The sequence below is a fragment of the Python bivittatus genome, unplaced genomic scaffold, assembly GCF_059951505.1.
Source record: "Python bivittatus isolate LINGU-HERP-01145 unplaced genomic scaffold, Pbiv_v1 ctg000580_np1212, whole genome shotgun sequence".
Classification (NCBI taxonomy): domain Eukaryota; kingdom Metazoa; phylum Chordata; class Lepidosauria; order Squamata; family Pythonidae; genus Python; species Python bivittatus.
The window spans coordinates 16,531,383-16,552,890 of record NW_028277087.1 but is presented as its reverse complement, the minus strand read 5'-3'; the positions used below and the strand labels follow the sequence as shown (position 1 = coordinate 16,552,890).

Here is a 21,508-nt window from a genome sequence, read left to right as displayed (position 1 = left end):
TGTGGGGGTCATATGAGGTTCTTTATTACTCCTTCAGTTCTGATTTATCCAGAGACTTCAGACATGAAGAAACAAATACAAGTTTATAACTTTTATTGTTCATGTTCTGAAGTAAAAGCATTAAATCCTCTCTCCCTCTCCCTCTCCCTCCATACATCCATACTTACTGGAGTGTGTGTTGAGGTGGCCCAGCTAGGCTTGAGTTACAGAAGAACTGAGGCAGGAAGTCCACCATGCATGGTACCTCATTCTGTGTAGTGGCTCCAAAATAGTATAGTTCTCATTCCCTTTTATCAGATCCAGCAAGGTATGGCCAATTCCATTTGGTACTCTTCATAGGCCTCCTGGTATTTTTCTATTAACCTAACCCACATCCAGTTCGTGTGAACCATCTTGGTTTGAGAACCATCTCTTGAATCTTCTTGGAGGTCTTCCCTCTGATACTTCTCCCCATGCTGCATAAGCTGAAATCTTCCAGCCCAAACCCTTTGCTTTTAGCTTGCTTTGACTGCATCTCATGTATGCCATCTTTCATACATCTCCATTCATACCTTTGCACAAACATGTAGCACAGGCAATAACTACAGAATAACACCGGTGGTATTTTATAATACTGTTGGAAGCAAGATGATGACAAGCCAAAGCCCTAGAGATCCAAGCACTGCAATGTCGGTTGGATACAAGGACTTGGACCTTTGGCATGACATTTGCTTACCTGATTGCAAGTACTTGTGAAAGATGCAGGGGACAGGGCAAGCTAGCTTGTTGCCATCTGTCAACCAACTGCTAAAGAACAGGATTAGAAAGTGCTGTTTGAAAACAAATCCAGTATGGTGCATGTTGTAGTGATTGCAATACCTATTTTAAATCCCAAGGAAGCCAGACTCCTAAATTTAACCTTAAACAGGAAGCAAAAGATACTTTTGGCACAAGCAGCACAAGCATCAGCAGTTATGGTCTCTCTGCCTAGGAGCCCTTTCCAGATTTTTCTGTAATCCCTGGGGATCAGGCAAACATTTTTCCATGGAGAGAGCAAAATGTTTGCGTGGTGTGTGGCAACAAGACGCCCAGCTTCTCCCTAACAAAATAAATCTCGGCAGCTTGTAGTTGATGCAATATGGAAAATGTCGGCAAACCTTCCAACTCATTTTTGTGGTGATGGCTTTGTCTGTTGCACTGAGCCCAAACTGAAGGGGAATGCCATCGGAGTGCAATGTACATTCCCTGAGGTTATTTCAGGTGGTTCTTAAAGAGGAAGGCTGATTCTTCAACTACGTTGTTTGAAGCTGCCTTCTGGAATCTGGTGCCCTCTTGATGTGTTGGATTTCAGCCACTGACTGTAGTGAGTAGCGATTCTGGGAGCTGATATATAATAAATCTGAAAAGTACTAATCTGGGGATGCTCGTTCAGGAACTGGGTTTTCCTGTCTGTTCCCCAAAACTTCAGAACTGTCTGGACAATGCCACATTTAGTTGAGTTGATATCTGGCAAAAGTCATTCATCTCTTACTCTCTGGACTGCTATCATGTTACTTTTGACTAGTAGATGGTAGAAAGGCTTCCAGGCAATTTATAATTCTTTTATCTTTGAAACCTACTCAGGCAGTGATAAAGAATGCTTCAACCTTAAATTAACCTCTTACAAGATAGTTCAAACTAATCTCAATTTGAAATGTTGATGATGTACGATCACTTTTTTCCTTCAAAGATCCCAGAGCATAATCCTTGTTATAGTAGAACTATCACTCCCAGAATTCCCAAAGACCATGATTGCTGGGAGTTGTATTCCAAACATTCTGGAGGGTGCTGTATTGGGTAGGCTGTCACAGAGGTACCATGGTATAATCCAATCCATGAGGTGAGATCTTTTGCACAGATGTCTGTCATCCTTCTTTACAGAAAGTATTAACACCTTTTTCATATTTGAATACTGAAGAGGGGGGCCATGTAGCCTATCTGAATAAAGAAAAAGAAGACATAGCCTTCATAGTATAGCAGAGTAGTGAGGATTTACTTGCTGATATTCCTGATTGTTCAGGGCACAATTGATGTCTTAACCATGACTTTACTGGTCTTCACGGCAAGCTGTCTCTCAACTGAATTTCTCTCTCAGACTAGTTTTTTGAATCTGTGTGAAAGACTCGTATATACTAACCAGAATTCATAATAAGTGTTTTCTTGGATCAGGTCAAAGCTCCACCTAGTCTAGAAGTCCTCCTGGTTTAACCATGGCCAACCAAATCTCTTTGAGAAGCCAAAAGTTGGGTTCCGTAGGTGACACACTTACCAACTTATCCTGTAGATCAGGGTTCCTCAACCGTGGCAACTTGAAGATGTGTGGACTACAACTCCCAGAATTCCCCAGCCAGCAAGGCTGGCTGGGGAATTCTGGGAGTTGAAGTCCACACATCTTCAAGTAGCCACGGTAAGGAACCCTGCTGTAGATTGATAACTTTTTATGTACTGTTTTGGTAGGTACTGCTTTTGGCCTGAAGTAGGCAGTCCATCAATGTGGACCTTACAAAGTTCGATAATAAATAGGCATCTAGCAATGGGATTTATTGGGGTTTTCTGTGTCTCCATGATTCTGTGCAATAGCTGTACATTGGAGGTCTGCTGCACAAATGCATTAGCTTGAGAACATCTTGAAGAAATTGGTAAATAATCTCTTATCCTAGTTTTTCCTCTGTTGAATAGGTATGGCAGCCTCTGCAAGGAGTGCTGTCAAAAGCTGGAAGATCATTTTCTAATAACCAGGGATAAATGTCTTAATGTCCCACTTCCCATTCTCAAAGCATTAAGCTTTGCTTCAGATTTGGGGAGGAAAAAAAATTGCTCAACTTGGCACAGTATCTCTGCTGAAGTTGTAGAAGCAAAACTCAAAATGCCTTTGAAATTCAAAACAAGGGTTTTTCAATTCTACCTCTTTTAGTTTTATAAAGCTTCTTTGATTCCCTAATTCCCAATTGCTAAATTACAATGCTTTGGTGTTATCTAGGGCTTCTGGATCTCATTCAGCACTTTTGATTCACTGATCTTAACATGAAAAGCTTAGGACGTGTAATTTAAGGACTTGTGAGCTACAGTCTAGTCATCCACAGTATCTCCTCCTCTGCCATCTTAAAAAAATCCCAGCATTCTGTTAAAAAACAAGGCTTACCTGCTTTTCAGTTGAAAGGACCGTGCTGGAATGCTTAGTATGAAACCACGTTCTGCATATAGAAAGCCACCCCCATGGAAGAAGGACTCGGTCTCCTTCTTAATGTCCCAGGAGCAAATAAGGGAATAGTATCGGGCTCGGTGAATCAGTCCTCTGACTCACTGACTTCCTACTTTTAAAGAACTTTTCAGCATAAATCTATATCATAATACTAGCGTTCTGATTTTCAGTCTTTCTTAATAATTCCCATTTTGGATTTACTTGCTTCACCTCTGCCTTGAGCAGTGTTTAAATATTCGTGTCATTCTTCCAACATGACACTAGGATCTCTTTCCTGCTGAGTAATTGCCAAGTCAAATCCCCTCAGTGTCCACGAAGCTAATTTTTCTTTTTTCTTGTTTGCCTCACTTTGCACTTGCTTACGTCGTCGTACTGCCCAAGTGTGTCAAAACCCGAGGGCTGCCGGATTTTGAGATTTTGCCTTCACTATTTTTCCTTTTTGCCCCTGCATATAAACCAAGCAGAATCTTCATGTCATTCAGTAACAGAGGCTAGAATGGGACATCTTTTCTAGTACACTCGCATCAGGCAGCCAATCTCAGCTCTCCATGTGCCAGAGTGCTGTGATTAACAGAGGCCTGTTAATAACCAGACTGGTTGGGCACAACCAGTCGTTCCTCCTGGCTTTCATTTGCCTCCTCTCATGTGCAAAGGGACTTGCTTCCCTGTATCATCCAGCACAAATATGAGGGCTCTGCTGTGATCAGAGGAAGACTGCCATCAGGCCTTGAGTTGGCCTTTTCTGTGGGGAGAAATGGAAAGAGCCCCTTACTTATTCTGCTCCCCTGCCAAAAATTGGGAAGGCTTGAAAGACATATTGAGAGTCAGGGTTAGATTTGCCTGTTCCGCAGATAAGGCCTCCATCCCAGTTGGAACAGAAACATCCCAGATAGACCCAGGAACATCTCAACTTGGAGGGTTTTTTTCCTGATCACCAGGATTGTAGAAAAGTTTGAAGCAGGACTGCTTGCCTATCACTATCACAGTGCTGAGGGGGAGAACTTGGCCGTATTAGCTGTGCATTGTGCATGAAGGAATCAAAGATTTCTTTGTAAAAATGAAAAGCAGATGGTTGAAAGAATTTTCCCTGACTCCAGCACTCTCTTTCTTTCCAGCCTTCCCTTGGGTCTGCATTGCGAAAAATGCATCTAATGACATAACTTTTTTTTGTTGTTGCTTATTGGAATTCAGATACTTCCATTTATCAGAGCCATTTCAAAGTGGAAAGAAAATCCAAAACCCATTTCCTCCATGGATTTTTTTTTTTAAACAAACAGATCTCAGGTCTAATCATGGGACAGCTTATCATTCCAACATGGTGAGCTTGAGCAGATAGCTATCTGTGGTATAAGCATTTTCCAGTAGAGGCTGAACGATCACTTCTGTGTATGAATATTAAGATCTTTGTGCTGCTAAGGAAAGTTATCCCGAAAGAGATGAGATTCCAGTGTTGGACATTACTACATGTTGGATTCCCTAACACACTTTTGTAAATTGATTGATTACTTTATAAAAATTACTATATCCTTTCATCATTAAAAAAAATCCAAAAATATTCAAAACACAATGAAGCATGTAACATGTCAGCAAATAACACATAAAAAGCAAGACAGTAAAATGTAAGGCATCACAGATTTAAACCTAGCAGGAAAGGTGAGTTTTCAACTGATGCCATCTATATCTGATCAAATAGGGAGTTCCAGTCAGGGCACCAGCAGATAGATGGCTCTACCCATCTCAAGTTAATATTCCATGGGCCATATTCAGAAGTAGGATTGTGGGCAGGACCTCCCTAATCATTCTCTGTGCCTGGGTTGGGGATGCTGGGGAAGAAACTTCTCTTTAGAACTGGTGTTTTTATTCGTTTGTATCAATACCTTGAACTGGGGAAGTCATTATTTTTACAGTTAAAGTCTCAGACTAAGCACATAAGTAAAAGCATGTCTGAACACAATGAAAAACAAGCCAAATAACTGTTAGAAATTTCAACCTTTGAATCACATTTTGTAGAGTCACAGATCCAGGTTACTACTGAAAGTGTATAAAGGTATACTGGCTTTTCTGTGTGTGTGTGTGTGTGTGTGTGTGTGTGTGTGTGTGAAAAAGAGAGAGGCGTGGTTTCCAAATAATGACCCTCCATACTTCTCCAACTATAACTTTCTCAGTAGCCATGAGAGTCAGCATTTCCATGCTTGTGTGTGTGTGTTTGCATGTATACACACAAAAAATTAGACCAGTAGAAAAGTGAGGGCTAGCACTTGAATGAGGCCTGGAAGGGGATGGAATTTGTGGACAAGATGAGATTTGAACCAGAGATTTGCTAGTATTCAGCTCTGTCGTAGCTACAGTGTTAAGCTAGCGCGCACACTCTCTCTCTCGCTCTCTCTTGCTCTTAAAAAAGGGGATTCTGCTGGAAAATAGATAGCTGTCATGCTTGATCTGTAGCGTGTTTTCAGCAATCAGTCATCAGAGATTGGGAACCTGTTGTCCATGGTTTGGATGTTGCTCCAACCCTCATTTTGCAGCTGCCAGAGCATCTCCAGATTTTTCACTGATTTTCAGCATGATTGTGGAGTAGCGGGGTGGTAAAAATGTGCAAACCTTTGCCCTTAAACTCTCCAAGTGGAAAAAAAAGCTGAAATGAATATGCCACTCTCTCGGATATCATCACAGCCATGCTAGTTGCAGGCCTTAAAGGCTGTAAAACTCACCAAAACCAAACATGAACCTTGAAGCACATCATCAGTTGCGAAAGTCTTACCCATACCAGGTTTGCATCTACTGTAATCATCATGGATTACATTTCTTCACTCAACCTATTTTAGCATTTTTATAATACTAAGAGTACCATGTCCAGATTTTCCTGGACATGTTCTTTTTTGTGAACAAGAAAGAAAAGTTAACCTGAAATGTCCATGAGACAAAAGAAAAAAGAAAAAAGGTGATAGCAGGCTGGACAAGCAATGCGTGTAGCATTCAAGTGAGGGGTTTGTGGAGACTGGTGATTTTAAACAGGAAACACTAATCTTGCTTGCACAGACTGATGATTTTATACCACAAACACCGATTTAAGATGAATAGCTGTATGATTTCAAACAGTAAACAATGACAAGAAGCAGAAACTTTTGATTTTGAAGCACTGCTTTAGAACAGTTGATTTTTGTGACCAAGTACAAAGGAAAGGAGGAAGGAATGTTTAGAATGAGGATGCAGAAATAGCTCATGATTAAGGAATCAGTAGACATTTGCTGGACATTGGTGTGATAGAGCATCTACCTTTTTATGTCGTGTCTTCCATTCTCTTTATGCTGCCAAGGAAAACTGGGACTTGGAAAGACGTTCCAAACCTCAGCACATCAGGCCCTGAAGCTTCAGAATGGAGCATTAAAGATCAACAACAGAAGCCATCATACTAGATGGCTTCTTAGCTTCAGTGGATGTGACAGAGCCTACACATACCACCCAATCAGGCCTTCCCATTGAATGTTTCTGAGATTTGCATACAGGAACAAGGTCTCCCTTTCAAACTTGTCTCAGCATCCAAGTTAGTTACTAATGACTGGCACTCTTGTGGCCTATCTTAGAAACTGGAGTGTCACATTTATGCTCATCAGGACAATCTCTTATCAGAGAACCTTCTATATGGAAAGCAGTGAGTGACAGTTCCTAGACCTGGGAGTCAACAGGAAAGGAACACGGAGGAAAGGAAACTCTTCTTGCCTCAGGAACGTGCTCTCAAGCTTCAAAGGACAGTGAGGGAGACTTGAGATGTGCAGCTCTTCTGATCCAAAGTGGAAATGATGCTTTGGGTCCAGCTCAGGCATGCCCTGGCAGTGGTTCTTTAAAGAAGCTGCACCTTGTCTAACAACTGCAATGGAAGATGATTTGTATCACCAGCATACTTTGCATAATTGGAAACTCCCTTTGGGGACTGCTGCTTTTACAAAAATTGCAGTTTTTCTAACAGTTTTCTACCAGGTTAATAGCCTGTGTGTTTTACCTATGACTAAAGGGTTAGTAGAGCCTTAATACCATTTGCTGCCTGTCAGGAGGGTTGTGCAAGCAGCTCCCCACTCCTAAGCAGCAGAACAGAGGGCTGTTTTGCTCGAGAAAAACAACTTCTCTTCATGTGCAGAAGCCGCTTTTCTAGAAGCAAAATGGGAGGTCAAGGCCAATCAGCCCTGCTCAACACGACTAATCAAAGTTCATCATCTCCACGCCATAAAACCCCTCACAAGAGCACACCTTCTTTGTGCAGGGTGCCTGTTAAAGCTCAGTTTGTAAATCTGTGCTCCTTATCACCTCATCAAACAGTCTGGCCTGGTACAGACATGGCTGTAAAATCAGACAGAAGGATTTCTTCCCTTCCATTTCCCTCTTACCCACTTGCCTAAGAATCATTCTCAAAACTTAAAAGTATGCATCCTTTCTGGAATCATTTCGATAGGCCTATTAAAAATATTAACTATAGCCTTCACATTTGATTTTTTAATGGATTTTTTTAATGTAGCTATATTGGCTTTTGATTATTTTCAATAGAAGAGAATATCTGTGGCTCAGGATTGAACTGTGGAGTCCTGGGTGCTCTCTGAGCTTGATTGTTTGCTTGCAGACATTTCATTACCCAGCTAGGTAACACCATCAGTGTGAGTCCATGTGGGGTTTGCTGCCTGTTTATATATAGAAGTTTGCCATGCCAGCTTTGGTGAGGGTGTAGTTTCCTCCTTTGATTATTTTCTTGGGTAGCCAGAGTTGCTGTTAAAGCACCATTGGTGAATGCGGTGTTTTATCCACGAGGAAGAGGCAAAGACTTCATGATTTACTTGGTAGGGAAAGGTAGAATGTGAGCAAATGCAGCAGGTAATCTGGCTACCAAAGAAAAAAGAGACCTTTAAACAAATTGCTATGCAGCCTCTAATGTAAATGCCACATTCTCCTTAGCTTGCTATGCCAAGAGGAGAGCAGGATTTTTTTACTTCATAGCATTTAAAAATTACAGGTATGTTTCAGTAAAATTCTACTTCAGGAAGAACTAACACTGCGATGGGTGCCTACTTCTAAAATATTATTTTAATTAAAAAGAAAAGGGAAGCTGGAGAATGTTTCAAATAAAACTTTACTCCTCCCCAAGCATCTTTATTTACAAGAAGTCATCTAGGCCTCACGTTGGCCTCATCGGCATTCTTGGAAAAAAAATTTTTAAAAAGTGGAAGAATACTTTATTTGAAAGTCTGTCCAGCTGGTTCACGAAAAAGAAAAAGAAAAGTGGAGTGATTGGGAGTATCTTGGAGGATTAAGAGTGCAGGATGCAATTCACCGATTTGCATTGGTGTTTCGTGACTAATGATGCCACCATACCAATGGTTTTATGAATAGTCAAGTCATCCCCAGCAGAACCATCTGGTTAGAGAGCCAGCAAATGAACTAGATGTTCCAAATCTGCTAAGGGAGGAAGCACCATCACTTGATGGGATAAGTGCCCTCCAAAAATTAAAAACCCCACCCATCACGTAGTTTAAAATCCAAGGAACTTTAAAATGTTAATAGAGATTAGAAATGGCCAACATCTCCTTAAGTCTGATGTGAGAATGTATGAGATTCAGCTATTTTGTGAGGTTTAGGCTAATTTAATGAAAATTTGCCTGATGTTGGAAAAAATGGAAGATCCAGGGAACCCCATTCCAGAGAAAGTTCCACAGCTGGAAAGTCACTCTAGAAAAGGTAATGGCTCTGTTCACCATTCATCTGACACCTTAGAATTTTAATCAGGACCTCAGAGCCAGGCCATGAGAGACTCTTCGTGCCTTAGTTGCAATAGACATGATCTCAGGAGATGGGAGAAGGCACTTTTAACCTCTTGCATAGAATAAAAGCATACAGGTGAAACTCGAAAAATTAGAATATCGTGTCAGTATTAGAATATTTATGTCAGTAGGGCAACTCACAAGGTGAAACCAATATATGAGATAGACGCATTACATGCAAAGCGAGATATGTCAAGCCTTACTTTGGTGTAATTGTGATGATTATGGCGTACAGCTTATGAAAACCCCAAATTCACAATCTCAGAATATTAGAATATTACATGACATCAATAACACAAGGATTGGAAATAGAACAATATCGGACCTCTGCAAAGTATAAGCATGCATATGTACTCAGTACTTGGTTTGGGCCCCTTTTGCACCAATGACTGCCGCAATGCGGCGTGGCATGGATGCTATCAGCCTGTGGCACTGCTGAGGTGTTATGGAAGACCAGGATGCTTCAATAGCGGCCTTCAGCTCTGCTGCATTGTTTGGTCTCATGTCCCTCATCTTTCTCTTGGCAATGCCCCATAGATTCTCTATGGGGTTCAGGTCAGGCGAGTTTGCTGGCCAATCAAGCACAGTAATCCCATGGTCACTGAACCAGGTTTTGGTACTTTTGGCAGTGTGGGCAGGTGCCAAGTCCTGCTGGAAAATGAAGTCAGCATCCCCATAAAGCTCATCTGCAGAAGGAAGCATGAAGTGCTCCAAAATCTCCTGGTAGACGGCTGCGTTGACCCTGGACTTAATGAAGCACAGTGGACCAACACCAGCAGATGATATGGCTCCCCAAATCAACACAGACTGTGGAAACTTCACACTGGACTTCAAGCATCGTGCATTGTGTGCCTCTCCATTCTTCCTCCAGACTCTGGGTCCTTGGTTCCCAAATGAGATGCAAAAGTTGCTCTCATCAGAAAAGAGGACTTTGGACCACTGGGCAACAGACCAGTTCTTTTTTTCTGTAGCCCAGGTAAGACGCTTCTGACGTTGTTTGTTGTTCAGGAGCGGGTTGACAAGAGGAATACGACATTTGAAGCCCATGTCCAGGATCCGTCTGTGTGTGATGGCTCTTGATGCACTAACTCCAGCCTCAGTCCACTCCTTGTGAAAGTCCCCAACATTTTTGAATGGTCTTTTCCTGACAATCCTCTCCAGGCTGCAGTCATCCCTGCTGCTTGTGCACCTTTTTCTACCACACTTTTCCCTTCCACATAACTTCTATTGATGTGCTTTGATACAGCACTTTGGGAACATCCAACTTCTTTTGCAATTACCTTTTGGGGCTTTCCCTCCTTATGGAGGGTGTCAATGATGGTTTTCTGCACAGCTGTCAGGTCAGCAGTCTTTCCCATGCTTGTGATTCCTACTGAACCAGCCTGAGAGACCATTTAAAGGCTCAGGAACCCTTTGCAGGTGTTATGGATTCATTAGCTGATTAGAGTGGGACACTTTGAGCCTAGCATATTGAACCTTTTCACACTATTCTAATTTTCTGAGATTGTGAATTTGGGGTTTTCATAAGCTGTACGCCATAATCATCACAATTATACCAAAGTAAGGCTTGACATATTTCGCTTTGCATGTAATGCGTCTATCTCATATATTGGTTTCACCTTTTGAGTTGCCCTACTGACATAAATGAACATTTGCACGATATTCTAATTTTTCGAGTTTCACCTGTATGTAACCCATACGTGGTAAATGCTTTGCAGAAGTGACATGATATAACTTCTAAATGCTGTATGAGGAAAGTATTGAATTGCTTGGCTATGTGTTGCAGACCACAAAGTTTCTCCTCTTTGTCTTCTGTTATCCCGGTATCTCCTTCAGACAAAATTGATCGGTTGCTACTTTGCTGCTTTGGTCTGGGTGAAGTGCAAAACATTCATTGCGAAGGCTTTTAATTTTCTTTTTAGTTTTGAGTGGTGGATGATTTCTTTCCCTATGAATTAGGATTTCTCTTTTCCCATTGCTTAAAGCAGGTTTCTATCTCAGGGTGGCTGTAACACTTTTATCTGGGACACAGCACCAAAGGAAAAGAGCCAATTGAGATTCTCAGATGGGAATGTCATTTATTTTATTTAAAATGGGAAGGGACAGAGCAGCCAAGATTCCAGGGTAGTACTGTGTGTGTTTTGTGTAGTTCCTCCCGTATCTGTCGAATACTGAGTAACAGAAGAGAGCATCCTGAAAATCTGCTTTTTCTGCTTTAAAGACAATCAGATAACTAACTCATATGACTGCAGATTCATACATTTAATTTTTGTCCTGCTCTTGGAGTGCCTGGAAGTCTTTCTTCCGTGAGTTACTTTCTAGAGCAGAGTTTCTCAACCTTAGCCACTTTACGATATGTGGACTTCAACTCCCAGAATTCCCCAGCCAGCATGGCTGGCTGGGGAATTCTGGGAGTTGAAGTCCACACATCTTAAAGTGGCTAAGGTTGAGAAACCCTGCTCTAGAGTCATCAAGCCATCATTGGACCAAAATAACAGCAATGAGGAGAAGCTTTGTCTGGGGGCAGTGGCTGGGGGCAGCAGTGAAGATGCTATAGGTGGGGAAGTGGTCTTTGGCTAGCAGGAAGGATGCCAGATTAGAAGATGATGGATGAGATCTGATCCAACAGAGCAGCTCTTACAAATAGTGTATGGATTGTGCCAAACAGGTAAACCCATCCATTTTTTAAAAAAATTATTCTATCCACTCAAACTGAGGACTCCCCAGCAACGATGAGTGAAACATATTCCAGTCATTAATTCCCATTTAAAATGTTCAACATTTGAAAATTAATTATTTCATAAAACAAGCATATAATGAATAAATACAAGTTAAATTGGGTGTGTAGAATTGATGCTAGTGAACGTTTCTTTTGTGCCTTGTTTTCTTAAAATTTAAATAATGTAAGGGAGGCGCATATTGCTATTGAATTACTGCATTTTAAAATATTTACAGATATCACAATGAACCAATTTCCAAATAAAGCTCACAGGTGATTTGAATATATCTTTGAACTACACTAATTGCACTTTATTGGTTCTTCCACCTCCACCGCCAATCAAAAATTTCAGCTTAATTACTTTACACAATTAGCGAAACTTTTAAGGTATTTATATTTAAAATATAACATTAGCACAGCATATATCCTTTATTTACAAATTAGCATGATAGTTCAGCTTTTAATTTATAGCAAGAAAATGTTTCCTGTGATGTTTTTCCGCAAAATCCACATACAGAAAGGTATACCTTCCCAGGGGATCTCACCCAGTGTGAGTTGAAAACTGTTTTACGTCTGGTGGGCCACTGGAAGGAAGCCGTCCCTCCAATCATCAGACAAGGAAGTGAGGGTTTGCCTTCAAGTCAGTGCTGGCTCCTGGCAACTGCCTGGACAAGTCCCTGCAGTTTTCTTGGCAAGATTTCGGAAGTGGTTTGCCATTACCTGCTTCCTAGGGCTGAGAGAGAATGACTACCCCAAGGTCGCCCAGCTGGCTCTGTGCCTAAGGCGGGACTAGAGCTCATGGTCTCCCCATTTCTAGCTTGATGCTTTAATCACTACACCAAACTGGCTGTTTCCAAAGATTGGGAGCAGTATGGTTCCTTTACTTCTGATTGTGATTTGGGGTGAGGAGACTAAAAAGAAGTGAATTCTGTGCTTCTCCTGCTTTACTATAGCCTTTCTGGGAGTGTGAATTTGCTACTGATTTTAAAGGCAGAGTTGTTGCTTCATGGGCTAGCATTTGGGGATTCCTGTTGGTCTGTATATATCTACAGCCTTTCTCAATCTGGTGTTTTCCACTTGTGTGTATTTATTATTTGTTGATTGATTGATTGATTGATTGAGCCACAATCCATACTGACCCTGGACAGCATACAGCTGTTCAAAAGATAATGCAATAAAAATGAAACGATAATGATACACAACAAACTGATAACCACCCAACCAGAACTTTGGTCCAAAAGCTTGCTGGAACAGCACTTCTTTAGTTTAACTTGCTTCCTAAAAGCAAGGAGGGCTGGAGCTACCTATACTTCCAGGATAAGGTGTTCCATATGGTGGGAGCCTCCACTATGAAAGCCAGTGACCCCCTGAACCTCACAAGGAGGGAAAACTTTTAACAGGCCATTACAAGGGCCCGTAAGTTCATTTCCGCTTCTGGTTTTCTGTTGCCGTGCTCTCGGGGACTTTTCAATTGCTTCATTTTTTTCAGCCAACTCAGGTATTGCTTAGGATCACTCAGGCAAAGGCCAGGCTAGAACAATCTCCCCCAATGCTCTGGCTGTCTCTGTGTTCCACTGATCAATCAGGCATGGTGACACAATTACCCACCAAATTGTCAGGGAACTTCCCAAGAAATTTCTGGAAACCTTCTGGATCCATTCAGTAACTGGGGCAGACCATCTGAATGAGTGTGCCAACCTTGTAGAGGTCCAGAGCCTCCATGATGTGCAGTTAAATGAGGAAGTGATCTGACCACAGCAAAGGGCAGATGTTAACATCTTCTGTTTTCAGATCGTGTCTCATCTCCGAATAAAGACCAGGTCCAGTGTGTGCTCTCCCACTTATGTTGGGGCTGCAATTACTTGTGACAAGCCTATGGTTACCATGGAGGCATCGAACTCACAAGCTGCACCAGACCCCTTTCCCAGGGACAAGATCTAGAAGTTCATGAAGGGTTGGTGAGGAGTAAGTAGTCAGTACACCAGAAGCAGCCCCAGCTTGTCAGTATGATCCAATTCCACATAGAGGCACTCACAGCCCACTACCTCTGGGGCCATGTGCCTCATCACTATGAAAGTCTCCCAAATGGTCAAGCTATTCATCCTCCCTAACTTTGGTATTGTGGCTGCAGGACTTGAAACCCTGCTGGGCAGATTTCCAACACAGCTATATCTTCATTGCAGCCTAGCCAAGTCTTAATAATACGTACCAGATCAGCTCACTCTATCCTTCATCATATCATGGATGTAGTCTTATTGCACACTGATCTGGCGTTTACCAGCAGCAGCTGGAGACCCAGGCCTGGGTCACCTGGGCTCAAAACAGGAACATCTGGCTTAGAAGAAGGGACCTGCACCAAGCTGTGGGTCCCTCATCTCCTAAATCAGCCTACCCAATCCCCAGACCATACCTTCTCCTGCTTGTCATGGTATCTGTAGGAGCTCCTACTGGGTCATCGCAAGCAAACTCATCCGATCTCATTCTAGCAAGATCTAGCCCACCAGTTATACCATAAGCAATGCTGAAAATAGAACAGCCAGCATGCAGTCTGGAGGGTGTTAAATTGAATGAAGAAGGCTGGTCTATGTATACTTAGTTTAGTAATATTGGTGTACTGTAAGCTTTCAAATCACTAATTGGGCCAGCCAACTGATTTGACTTGCATTGCCTGTTAGTGGTCAACCCCACTAGATAGATGAGACCAGGAAATCAACTCCACAGGAAGGCAAGAACTACTTTTATTGAGATTGGCTATAATAACAGAATCTTGCAAGTCTGATTGTGCACCTCCCCTTTTTTTATTCTCCAATTAATTAGGGAGGCGTCTGCCTGAGCCTCTCCTGAATGTTACTGTATTTCATTGTTCTGGACTTTAAAAAACATTTCAGCCTCTTTTGCCAGGTAACAGTTCCTGCATATTTCCATCAGAGCAATCTTCTTTTCTGTCTATACCAGTGTTTCTCAACCTCAGCAACTTGAAGATATGTGGACTTCAACTCCCAGAATTCCCCAGCCAGCATATTGAAGTCCACATATCTTCAAGTTGTTGAGGTTGAGGAACACTGCTCTATACTGGTCAATTCATAGTTCAAAAATATTTCTCTTATTGGGCCTTGACCAAATAGTCCAGTGGGCCTGAATTTGCAAAGGAGGTTTCAGATGCCCCTTTCCCACATGCAAAAAAACATGACAGGGATTCAAAGCTAGGCATCTCCAGTGGTAAAATGCCAAATGCCACAGAATTATACATTTGACATGCAACAGAAGTTCTATGTAGAGATCAGTGGGGACCTTCTCCATTGGAGTGGGGAATCGGAGTGGACAAAGATCTAGATGCAGTTACTTGTATGCATACAGAGCCCCTTCTGATGCAGGCCTAATGTATGGGCAATGAAGGTTATAGCTGCCAAGTCCATTGCTGATGGGACATACTACAGCAGGATACTGGCATGTGATGGATTGCGAATAACTCTGATCTGTCTTTGCATTAAGTCAGAATCCAAGATGTAGTGCTGGGCAGAGTTGGCAGCAAGAGTCAAAATATATATCAGATTAAGTGGACTGAGATCCACGAAAGCTCATGTGCTAAGACACGTCTTAGTCTTAAAGTGCTATGAGATTCTTTGTTGTTTTACAATCCAGATAGCAATCTCTGTTGCAACAAAAAGATCTGAAATGTGTAAGAAAACAACAAGGCTTCAACAAGAGGGATGCTTCAGTGCTGATTCACAGCCTACAGAGCAGCTGGCAATGCGGCAACGCCCTGTCTGAAAGTCCGTGGCCTTAAAGGGCCTGCATCTTTAGTTCTAAGCATTGGTGGCAGCATGGCGTTTTGGCTGATGGTGTAAATGAACTTTGGAGAGTTTTGGAGAAGGGAGATGTATTCCAGATGTCGTCTTCTCTTGGAGTTGATTCTCACATCGGAACTCACTGATCCTGAGTCATTCTCACTATCAGATCCAGATATTAAGAAGTCAAGGTCAGGATCCTTACGGTTCTACAATCCTCATCTTGCATTTGTGGATGAGGTATAGTGTCTGAACCCCCATTTTTTAAGAAGCCAAATATATTAAGATGATATCAGAATGTAGAGTAAATTATCTTTCAGATTAATCTGTTGGACAAGACTCAACACAAGAATGATGGTTTGGGAAATCAGTCATCTGTAGCATAACTCTAACTAAAAGAGTCAAGTACCCATATAGACATAATTCAAAATAGCTTGCATATTGGGATGTCTTGAAATGTTGTGATGGCTCCAAAATTCATGTTGTGAAGTCTGTTGAGTGCAAAGGGAAAATCTCTTCCTAGTTTCTAGTGTACTTCAGTGATTTCTTCTGGAGGCTCTGACAGCTTTCTCCAACCTGGTGCTCCATGGATCTATTGAACCTAAAGCCCACATTATCTATCCCCTGCCATCCAGGGCACCAAGTTAGAGAAGACAGACTTCAAAATCACATAAACTGTCTACCCACATAATTGTGGGCTTTCTGTTACTTCAGATGAACTCAGTAGTTTACTGCTTATCACACTCAGTTTGGGATACTGAAAAGCTGGCTGACTAAGCCCTTTAAGTATCTGAATTCAAAAGGCTCATAATAATCTTGGCTTTAAATTTCTTCCAGAAAATAACTTTCAAAGAAAGGGGAGAAATGAAGCTGACAACTGAAGTGTTGCCCTTAATATTAATAAGAGAATTATATAAATATCAAAGCAACTGGTTTAGAGCAGACTTGTTCTAATCTGTTCAGAATGAGCAAATAATCTAGGATTTACCACACTCTTGATCTGTATTCCCCAACTTAGATTTGTTGGGACTTTAGCCCCCCCCACCACCACCACCACTACCCTTCTCCATCACCAGCATAGCCAAATTGCTATGCTAGCAGGAAATTAAGGCAAGTGAAGTCCAACAAACCTTGGGAGGAAGTGCTAAGAAAACACCAAGTTGGGGAAAGTTGCTTTGGACAAGTTCACTACAAGGACTACTGGGTCTAGAGTCCTGTCAGTGCCTTCCTGATACTATCCTCTTTCTATCTCAGGCCTATGGAGGCAGAAGAGCAGTAGGAAGACCTCTTAGATTGAATTCATGCCGATACTGCAGAACCCAAGGGCAACAGTGCATAGAAAATGCCCTTCTCATGATTCCTCTTGTCCTTGGGAATATCCATATATTTTAGCCAACCACCCATGAGAAACATTCCCCACCACAGTTTCAGCACTCACTGAATGCTTCTGTTGATACAGTTGAAAATCATCACTAGGAAGGTCTGTCACCAGTCACCATTTGTCTTTGAAGATTGCAACATATGGAACAAAAACAACAGAATCAATCCTACAGCACAGACATATGGGAGCAAAATAGGACAGTCCAAATAATCTGTTCCTGATCTTGGAGGGAATGTTTTCTCCTCCCCAACAATTTCATAGTACTAGGGAAGGATGTTGTGGCAACTTAAAGACTAAAACCAGCATGAATTTACATGGCATAAGCTTTTGTGGACCAGTCTAGTTTGGTAACATTATCTTGAGAGAGGTGTAATATGTATGCAGCACAGAGTGCAAAGAATATGGCTTCCCAGACCCCTTTTGCAGTCCCTGGAGGCTGCCCACTATGGTTATGGCAAAAAAAGGCTAATTTTTCTTTGGGGGGTGCACAGAAAGGGAAATGGGGAGGTTGCCATCTCTGGTATAAATCAAGGCCAGTAGCTCTGTCCTGAAACAAATGGAACTATTTTTTCAACAGGGTTGAGCTGTGTTTCATGCAGCCAGGTTCCAGTCAATCAGATTACCTCTTTTGGAAAAGGCTGGGTGGGTGGGTGGGTGTATAAGTGGAGTGGCTCCATCTCCAAAGGAGCATCTTTAAGGCCAGCACGGCCTATGGTATCTCTATGGACTGGCAAAGGTCATGTATCTTTGGAGGTTTGCAGGGGGAGAGGGGGAGGTTGACTCCTGGTGACTTGGCTCAAATATTTGATTCACCTAGAGTAATATTTCTCAACCTTGGCAACTTTAAGATGTGTGGACTTCAGAATTCTGGGAGCTGAAGTCCACACAACTTAAAGCTGCCAAGGTTGAGAAACACTGACCTAGAGCAAGGGAGGCGGCCCTGTGGAAATTGGAAGACCCATTTAATGAAGGGGAGGGAGATGGCATCAATAGTTTGGGGACAATGCTGCAAAGTGGATGGGGCTGCATAATACATGAGGGGGCAGAGCTTAGCCTCATCATTGCATCATCTAGTTTGGCAAAGTGGGCAAAACCCTTCCTTGTGCTGTGCAGAGTCTAACATCTTTTGTGTACCTCCTCCTTTCCAGCCATGGTGCCTTTGGGGAGAAATGCCGGGTTGTCCTGCCTGCTGTGCCGTGGGTGACGAAGAGAAACTCTCTGTTGAATGCTGTGCCCCTGAGTCTCCTACACAGTCTCGGAGTGGCTCACTCATCAGTCTACAGGGAGGGCCAGGAACACAATGAACAAACTGAACTTCCACAATAACAGAGTCATGCAGGACCGAAGGAGTGTTTGTATTTTCCTCCCCAATGACGATTCCCTCAACATCATCATCAATGTGAGTGAACTGTCACCAATGGCAGTGTTTCCACATCTGTTTTTCTTTAAACAAATACACACCTATATAAGAGCAGAAAATTCCATCGTGGCAATTTGGTGGCTTATCTTCCAATCTTAATAAGGCAATCTTTGAGAGTTCTGGGGGCTGCTCATAGATTTGCCAGTTTTGCACTTGTACTTTGATGCTACTTTGATTCATCAAGCATTTGCATCTCCAGCGTGCTTCTCTTGAGACCCAGAGCACTGTGCATCAAACTTTCTCTTGCAGGTATGTGCTTTCAAAGACCATAAACAGGACTGATGCCCATACAAAGGCATGCAGAGTTGCAGAAGACCAAATGCTGTATTTTTGTGAAACCGCAGCAATGCTAAGGCTTGCTTTTAATCAACACTTCTGAAATCCTTTTCTTCCCAGCTCTTTTGCTGCTCTTAATCCCCATCCCCTGATTTCTATTTGAGAAATAAAATGTATCATTTATTCTTGGGAAGAAAAGCAAATGGAGTTGATGTGCAGTTTTGAGTCGATAAATGTGTGAGAAGGAAAGGGGTTAGACTGGCTTCCCTTCTTTTCTCCCACCCACCCCCTGCCCCCAAGCTGGTCTTCACTCAAACTGAAGGCACTCCACGTTGCTTTATCTGATAAAAAAGGATCACCTCTGAGAAAGCTAATGACAAATCTATTCATCATCCAAATTGGCCAGCCAGTGCAAACATCTTAAGATGCCTGTTGACAGATAGGTTAGAAACACATCTTCCACAAACGCTTCTGTCATTGCTGACTTCCACAAACTGCCTTTTGGAAATAAGAGTACTTTTCTAACTCTTCATGGTCTCGTCACTGTCCTTATGAGACACTGTCAACTAAAAGAAAAAGAAAGCAACTATTCTCGTACCATATCTCTATTTTTCTTCCAGAAGCTGTTTATCTCAGCTCAGCAGTGAGAACAGATTTGTTTTTGGAATTAGGAGGCTTTGAGTTTAATATCTTAGTTGTCTGGTGTTGCATAAAAAATCTTGGGTTCTTGGTGTTCTCCGAACTCAGTTTTCTTCTGGCAGATGTTTCATTCCCAGATTGTGTAACATCACCAGTGATCTGACCTAGTCTGGAAATGAAATATCTGCCAGAAGAAAACCAAGCTCAGAGAAGACCAGGGATCCAGTAATTCCATCCTAAATGTATTCTCCACTTTTGCTATATAAAATGCCCACCTTTCCTGACCAAATGATTCTTCAGTAGATAGACTTATTAAGAAGTTAGAGCTTTATCCTGCTTTTGTTACCTAATTGGACCATTCTTCATCCTCCTCTTCTACATTTTTATTTGTCTTAAAGAGGCACTTCCACTGCTCTTTTTTTCCCTTCTCTTACTAAGTTTGGCTTAGTGCCTTCCTGGCAAGATTCTTGCAGTATCAAGAGAGACGTGCTGGAAAAGAGACAATGTCACAGTGGGTTGGCGTATTTTATTTACCTACTTTTATCAAAATTGCCACCAAATTCTCACATGAAGCAGGTGCCATCTTTCTCCCTAGCCCCTCACAATTAAGTCTCACAAAATCCAAACTCTTAAATTAAACATACAAAATAGCAAAAGATGATAAGATTTGGGGACTTCTTGGTATGATGGATTTTGCTAGTTTTCTATTTGTTTTTAGTTAAAAAAAGGAGAGAGATTAGATGTATTCCAATGAGTAGCACTTTGTCAGATGCAGCCAGCAAAGGTTAGCAAGCAGTGAAAGCCTGGGGGAATCTTGTTTTTATATAATTTATAATATAAATAACTCAGTCTGCTTTGGCCATAGCTTGATAGGTCTTTGAACAAGTATTTCGCATATCTGGGTTGTCAGTCTTGTTTTACTGTGACCATTGTAGTTCCTTAATAAAAATCAGAGTAATGGCACAATACCTTTCCTTGCAATTTCCCCTGAAATCCTTGCTAAAATAATTACAGATTGTACTAGTTTCCTTTTCCTTTGCATTCTGTAGGTTAAAATATTGTGCCATGAGTTACTTGTCCAAGTTTGTGACCTGCTACGGCTGAAGGATGGGCATCTCTTTGGGCTCAGTGTGATACAAAGTAAGTCTAAATGGAGTAATGCTATTTCTGTGGGTTCTCTACTAGCTTGGTGTTTGTATTATATGATCTTTGCTGGACCTGCATTTTTTTCCCAGAGGTTGTTTGGCATTTGTTTGCTGCAGAAAAATTGAATTGATGGAGAATCATAAAATAATAGTTTCAAGTATACCGTGGCTATAGATCAGTATCAGGAAGTCAGTTTGGTGTAGTGGTTAAGGCACCAGGCTAGAAACCAGGAGATCATAGCCCCAACGTAGGCACAAGACCAACTGAGTGACCTTGGGCCAGTCACGCTCTCTCAGCCCTAGGAAAGAGGCCATGGCAAACCTCTTCTGAAATCTTGCCAAGAAAACTGCAGGATTGGTCCAGGCAGTTGCCAGGAGTCAACACTGCTTCAAAGGCACCACATACACACACAAAAATCAGTATCAGGCTAGATTCACAGTCTCGCTAAGCTGTATCATGGTTTGCTTGATTTTGGCTTAACCCAATGTATAAATCTAACATTTGGTTTAAGGACTCAGCACATTACGTGAACCAGGGTGATTATTTAATAAACCAAGTTAAATAAACTATGGCAGCCAAATATGCAAACCTGGTCAATATTTTTGTTTGAACCTGCCGCTAAAAGTTGACCATGCCTTGCAAAAACCGTAATTGACTCTTAAAATAAAAGGGAAAGATAATTAGAGGGCTTGAAGTATGATCACATTCCCATGGGTAGGTAATAGGTTAGATAATATTTCACTACTTGGGCCTTTACCATAGAAATATCAGAATAAAAGTACAGAAATGTTGGGCTAGTAGGATTCTCCTTAAAAAGTCAAACTTCCTTAAGCAAACAAGATTGTTTCATCAGCCTTGTTATATTGTTTGCAATAGATATGCAAATATGCAATTTTTGCAACATTTTAAAAGTGAACAAGTTGTGCTAGAAGAATAAATTATAGAATGCTGTTTTTTAAAATGTCAATTTCCTGAAGGAGAGCTTATGAGGGATTTTCTGACATTTTTTTCCCGGCTAAAATGCTTCAGCTGGTCCACAAAAGCAGCTTTTATAAGCATGGCTCTCCTTAGTCATAAGTGCATCATTGTTACTGTTTTTAAAAGAATGTCAGAAA

General features: G+C 41.7%; 1 protein-coding gene across 3 annotated transcripts in view; it reads left to right on the top strand.

The window, feature by feature from the left end:
* The window catches only part of FRMD6 (FERM domain containing 6), a 59,148-nt gene that overhangs the window by 14,015 nt on the left and 23,625 nt on the right, over positions 1-21,508 (top strand). For 2 of the 3 annotated variants that reach the window (XM_025171563.2, XM_088149674.1), the window contains exons 2-3: positions 18,061-18,311; positions 20,297-20,387. In XM_025171563.2, the coding sequence (XP_025027331.2) occupies positions 18,213-18,311; positions 20,297-20,387 (190 nt within the window). In that variant the 5' untranslated portion in view covers positions 18,061-18,212. Of the gene's footprint in view, positions 1-15,702; positions 15,723-18,060; positions 18,312-20,296; positions 20,388-21,508 lie in introns of those variants that run through there. The other variant, XM_025171562.2, reaches the window with a different exon arrangement.